Consider the following 6,788-nt stretch of genomic DNA (forward strand, 5'->3'; position numbering starts at 1 on the left):
CATCCTTCAAGCTGAGTGCGATCATCCTGCAAGCTGAGTGTAATCATCCTGCAATCTGAAGTCAATCATTCGGCAAGCTGAGCTAAAAGGGAAGCTGACCTTCGAAATATCGATGGTGAATCCGGAATCAGAACTATTCGAACTCGAAACAAAGGATCCGCCATTTTGATACTGGAATCTTCTACGAGGATCCAGGTTCTCAGCTTCATACTGAGGCTCAGATCGGGATAACCTGGGTGTTTTCCTTTTCGTCTGAAAAGCATTGATCTATGATCAATTCTTCCGGACAGATCTTATGACACGTGGCACCGGCCCCCCTACCCCCGTTCCTTTCTTTTCTTCGTATACAACTACACACACCTTTTATAAGTCTCTACATATTATACTCTAAAGTTTATTCAATATCAGAAAAATATTCTTAATCTTATCGACGTGAATTCAGTTTAATATTCGTTACTGACTTAATTATTACGTTAATTCCTATATATTAATTATACTCAGAAGTTTTATTTAGTTGTTATTAATTAATAGAGTATATCGCTTATGTTGTGTTAATTAAAAGTTTTCCTTTTCTTTTCTATTTATGCAGTTAGCATTTATTTCGTCTCTCGCTCTCTCTTTCTCTCTCTCTCTCTCCTTCCATCCTCTGCGTGTATACTTAATATAAAACATATTTTTTGGTCCTTCGAGCCGGATAACGGCAAGCATTTGGAGAGCAGAATGAGAGTCGATCATATCGAGAGACGTATCGAACAACAGATCATTCTTAAGGAATTGATTGACAATGCCTACGGCAATTTTGCAAAGGTTGGATACTCCAACGTCACTTCTTACCGAGTACAAGCACGACTCGCTTCTCTCAACGAGAACTGGTCAAAATTCTCTGTTATCCATGATGCCATCGTATTGTCTATGACAAAATTAAGCTTAGAGGAACAATCATGTTTAAGAAATCTCTCTTACTTTTCAGAAAACTTCTTCTCAAGTACGCATGAATGCTATCTCGAGGCAGTCGAAAAAATATCTTCATTACTTGATTCTGAAAATCAAGTTACAAGAACGCCATCGACTCCTTCGGAGTCTCAAACATCTGGCGTCCCGGTGTTCTTCCATCATGCAAGACTGCCTCGAATTGATATTCCTAAATTCAACGGATCTCCCGCTGATTGGTTGTCATTCAAGGATTTATTTAGCTCTCTCATTTTAGCAAATCCTACTCTAACCGCTGTCGAGAAATTACAATATTTGAAGACGAGTCTGATCGGATCTGCTTCTCATTTGTTGAAAAATACCACGCTTACGGCAGATAACTTCCAGAAAGCCTGGGATGCACTAATTTCTTTTTACGAAAACAAACGATTGTTAGTCAATGCCGCTCTTCATTCTTTAGTAACCCTCAAGCGAATGACGAAAGAATCTGCCAATGAAATGGAACAATTATACACAGGCATTATGCAAATATATCGGACTCTGGAGACGTTACATCGACCTGTGGAGACTTGGGACGATTTTTTAGTCTTTCTCGCCGTACAGCGATTAGACTCAGAATCGGTCAAGGCATGGGAGCATCACCTAGGACCATCCAAGGATCCTCCAACATGGAAACAATTCAGCGAATTCCTGATAACTCGTTTGCTATCACTGCAAGCTTTCGAAAAATCCCGGACAGGTAAATCATCTCAGAGTGCCATCAAGTCTCATTTTCAGGGCAAGGCGAAAGAAGGTCAGTCCAGCAAAGCAAATTCCTGTGTAATCTGTTCTGGCAATCAATATGTGCCAAAATGTCCTCAATACAGCTCGAAAACAATTCAACAACGAGTTGCAATCATCACAAAACATCGTTTATGCTATAATTGCTTAGGATCTCATCGAGTGTCTGCTTGTCGCATAACAACCCGCTGCCAAAAATGTGGGCAAAAGCACCACACTACGATTCACCAACATAAAGGAACAACTTCTGATACGGGAATTAATCCTGATAATTCACCCGTTACAAACCCTAAATCCACCGAAGCTCATGTTTTGCATGCTGCAAAGCAATCAAAACCATCGATGTCATCTATATTTTTGGCTACCGCCCAAGTTGACGTCATAGCACCGAACAACGAAACCTTAAGAGCAAGAGCGTTAATCGATCAAGGATCTGAGATTTCGTTGATTTCCGAACGCATTGCACAAGTCTTACGACTTCCAAGAACACGGTCATCTATCCCGTTAGTTGGAATAGGAGGAAAGAAATCCAACAAAACACGAGGAATCGTTTTCTTCAAATTCAGACCGCATTTCAATTCCAACTCAGAATTGTCAATGACCGCGCATATACTGCCAAAGCTGACTGACACTATTCCATCTATTCAGATTGAACAACGCAATTGGCATCATTTAGATGGACTCCAATTAGCGGATAAGGACTTCGCGTATCCAAACTCTATAGACCTAATACTAGGTGCAGATATCTACGGGCAAATCATTGAAAGCGGACTTGTAAAAGCGGACAAGAACTCTCCTATCGCACAAAGAACGAAACTGGGATGGATCATTTCAGGCGTAGCCGGATCACGTGCGAATCTCAATAAAATACAAGGATATCACGTCTCACTTAATCGAGAGCTTCACGATTTAATCGCTAGGTTCTGGGAGAGCGAAGAAGTCTCTACAACCTCCACATCATCTCTATCTAGAGAAGCTCAAGAGTGTGAACAGCATTTCCTCACTACCCATTCTCGTGATGCTGATGGAAGATATGTCGTTCAACTTCCTTTTAAGAAACCGACAAACAGCCTTGGTGATTCTCGATCAAAAGCTGGGCGAATTCTTAATAATCTGTCTAAGCGATTAAAGAACGAACCTGCCTATTCTTCTTCCTATTCAGCATTCATGAAGGAGTATGAAAGCCTGAATCACATGAAACGTGTTCCAGACGATGAGACAGAGCCTCCACTTTCGTTTTACCTACCACATCATGGAGTTGTACGAGAAGGCAGTCTCACCACGAAATTACGAGTTGTCTTCAACGGATCAAGTCGCAGTAGCACAGGTGTATCCTTAAACGACTTGTTACATACAGGAGCAAAATTACAACTGGACTTATTCGACGTTATTATTTGGTTTCGCCAATTTCGGTACGTGTTTTCTACTGACGTGGAAAAAATGTATCGTCAGATAAAAGTACATCCCACCGATTGGAACTTTCAACGTATTCTGTGGTTGGACGAGTCTCACCACACTGTTACGTATCAATTAACAACGGTTACGTATGGATTGGCCTGTGCGCCATTTTTAGCTCTTCGAGTCCTAAATCAACTGGTCTCTGACGAAGGATCTAACTTTCCACTCGCTGTTCCAATTCTACAACGTGGAAGATATGTTGATGACCTTTTTGGAGGAAGTAACTCGATTCATCATGCGCGTGAGATTGTCAGGCAATTAGATCAGCTCTGTATGGCGGGCGGTTTTCCCTTGCAAAAATGGATAAGCAACAACTCGGAAATCCTTGATCCTATTCCTGCTGGAAGACGAGTTAACTCGCCATGTTTGCAAATCGAAGATACGACTGCCATACAGGTACTCGGGCTGTGCTGGAAACCTGTTGCGGATAATTTTCAATTTACAATTAATTTATCATCATCTCCAGTAATGACAAAACGAAGCGTTCTATCAACCATCGCGAGATTGTTCGACCCTCTCGGTTTGATATCCCCAGTCATCATTCCAGCTAAGATATTTATTCAAGAATTATGGACTATTAAGATTGACTGGGATGATTCGTTGCCTCCGCACCTCTCTTCCAAATGGATCAAATTTATTGATCAACTTAAGACCACGTCAAATTTAACATTCCCGCGTTGGTTGAACACTCAGTCTAAACAACCAATCGAGATGCACGGATTTTGCGATGCCTCTCAACAAGCTGTCTCTGCAGTGATCTATATTCGAACCTCTAACGATCAAGGGGAGACAATTTCCAGTTTAGTATGCTCCAAGACAAAGGTTGCGCCTTTAAAAAGAATGACTGTTCCACGGCTGGAACTTACTGGAGCAGTACTTTTAACAAAATTAATGTCGCATGTTCTCCGAATTCTAGAACTTGCAACTTCTCCAGTATACATGTGGACCGACTCTGCCGTTGCATACACCTGGATAAACAATCATCCTTCAAGATGGAAAGACTTTGTTTACAACAGAGTCTGCTTCATCCAAGAGACGGTGCCACAAGCAACTTGGAAATTTGTTCCTGGCACTGAAAATCCAGCTGACTGTGCAACACGAGGACTAACACCTTCGCAATTGTCTGAACACTTGATGTGGTGGACAGGACCTCAATGGTTATCGCAATCTCCATCAACCTGGCCGAAATACTCTCAACTGCCATCTCATAAAGACAACCTCGAAGAGCGACCTACAAAATCCTACGTCATTACTAAGGCACAATCCATGGAACGTTGGAACCTCATTAATCGATATTCTAGCCTAACACGGTTGTTGCGCGTTACTTGTTGGTGCTTGCGAGCTATTCGTATATTTAAAAAACAATCAGAGAATTCAATAACAGGACCGATCACTATTCAAGAATTAGAAGGAGCGAAACATCATTGGGTTAAGATCACCCAGCAATCATGATCTTTGAAGACGAACTTTCCAAGATATCGACAGGACAATCATTACCGAGATCCAATTCTCTTTTACGCCTAACACCCTTTCTCGATCCTAGTGGGTTATTGCGTGTTGGAGGTCGTCTTCAGTCGTCTCAATTATCTGAATCAGCAAAACACCCGCTCATCCTCCCCAAGAAATCTGCACTCACCTCTCTAATTATTGCTGACGCTCATCTAAAAACTCTCCATGGAGGAACTCAAGTTACCGTGACGTTTCTACGAAACGAATATTGGATTATTGGAGGACGAAGTCCGGTACGTTCCTTCATTCTTAAATGCGTACGCTGCTCTCGATACCGCCAAAACCGAGCACAGCAAATAATTGGTCAATTACCGTTCGAGAGAGTTACACCATCTCGACCATTTTTACATACCGGAGTTGATTATGCGGGGCCACTCCTACTCAAGAATTGGAAAGGAAAAAATTCCCGAAAATACAAGGCGTACATTGCCCTCTTTGTCTGCCAGGCTATTTCCGCAATTCATTTAGAATTAGTTACAGACTACTCAACTGAAGCCTTCATTGCAGCTTTTAAGCGCTTCACAGCTCGAAGGGGAATATGTGCCACTCTTCGAAGCGACTGCGGTACTAATTTCAAAGGAGCAGACTCGGAGCTTCAGAATCTCTTCTCGAAAAATTTAAAGGAATTAGGAGATTTAGCTACGCTGCTAAGTAACGATGGTACTCAGTGGCTCTTCAATCCTCCTGCCGCTCCTCATTTCGGAGGTTAATGGGAGGCAGGAGTTAAGTCTGTGAAATACCATTTGAAGAGAGTCGTCGGCGATAATCTCCTAACATATGAAGAAATGAATACACTTCTAACTCAAATAGAAGCAGTGCTAAACTCTAGGCCCCTCAGTTGTCTTTCTGACGATCCAGAGGATCTTCATGCATTAACTCCAGGACACTTTCTTACAGGAAGTTCTCTAACCACAATACCTGAACCGTCATTGTTATCAGTTAAAGGCTCTCGCCTTTCGCGGTGGCAACTCACCCGCCAAATGCTGGAAAGTTTCTGGACACGTTGGTCAAGGGAGTGCTTGCAACGGCACCTTGCCATTTATAAGTGGAATCGAATCAGTCCTTCCTTACAGGAAGGCTCGCTCGTTCTAATTACAGATGAACGATATCCTCCCTCTAAGTGGCCCTTAGGCCGAATTGTTCAAACTCATCCAGGCAAGGATGGTCAGGTACGAGTGGTCTCTATTCGCACTCAATCTGCAATTGTAAAACGACCAGTTGTCAAAATCTGCCCCCTTCCTATTTCGGTTAACTCTGTTTAATCCTTTCGTCGACACCAGTTGACGAAGGCGGGCGGAATGTTAAAAGGGAAAGAAGGAATAATCTCCTTCACATAGACACTTTCTCTACGAGAAGTGATGCATTCAAACAATGCGCTTCTTTACGAGAAGCGTTCCACTAAGATGGTGCTTCTTTACGAGAAGTTTTTTCTTGAGATGGCGCTTCTCTACGAGAAGCGTCGCTCCCGATCTCGCGTACGACCATAGAGCGGCGCGGCGATCGCGCCCGGTTCCCGAGGACGAGCTCGGGTTTTTCCGTTTCTTTTTCAGTTTTGTGTGGAGAATCTTCCATGGACGACGTTCGCGAAAAGACGGTCTGTGACGACACATGCGACTTGGATTGAACTTCGAGTGCGATCATCCTTCAAGCTGAGTGCGATCATCCTGCAAGCTGAGTGTAATCATCCTGCAATCTGAAGTCAATCATTCGGCAAGCTGAGCTAAAAGGGAAGCTGACCTTCGAAATATCGATGGTGAATCCGGAATCAGAACTATTCGAACTCGAAACAAAGGATCCGCCATTTTGATACTGGAATCTTCTACGAGGATCCAGGTTCTCAGCTTCATACTGAGGCTCAGATCGGGATAACCTGGGTGTTTTCCTTTTCGTCTGGAAAGCATTGATCTATGATCAATTCTTCCGGACAGATCTTATGACACGTGGCACCGGCCCCCCTACCCCCGTTCCTTTCTTTTCTTCGTATACAACTACACACACCTTTTATAAGTCTCTACATATTATACTCTAAAGTTTATTCAATATCAGAAAAATATTCTTAATCTTATCGACGTGAATTCAGTTTAATATTCGTTACTGACTTAATTATTACG

At 42.6% G+C, this 6,788-nt stretch overlaps 2 protein-coding genes across 2 annotated transcripts; both read left to right on the top strand.

Annotated features, from left to right (window-relative positions):
• The first annotated feature begins 720 nt into the window (after positions 1 to 720).
• Positions 721 to 4,620, top strand: LOC105256226. Its single transcript, XM_011265969.2, has one exon. It carries the CDS (start codon positions 721 to 723, stop codon positions 4,618 to 4,620), a length of 3,900 nt encoding a protein of 1,299 aa, XP_011264271.2.
• LOC112639712 lies at positions 4,617 to 6,374 on the top strand. Its single transcript, XM_025414588.1, has 3 exons — positions 4,617 to 5,382; positions 5,488 to 5,846; positions 6,228 to 6,374. Exons 1-3 carry the CDS (start codon positions 4,617 to 4,619, stop codon positions 6,372 to 6,374), a joined length of 1,272 nt encoding a protein of 423 aa, XP_025270373.1.
• Positions 6,375 to 6,788: the final 414 nt, after the last annotated feature.

This window comes from Camponotus floridanus, unplaced genomic scaffold (assembly GCF_003227725.1).
Source record: "Camponotus floridanus strain SB8 unplaced genomic scaffold, Cflo_v7.5 scaffold84, whole genome shotgun sequence".
NCBI lineage: Eukaryota > Metazoa > Arthropoda > Insecta > Hymenoptera > Formicidae > Camponotus > Camponotus floridanus.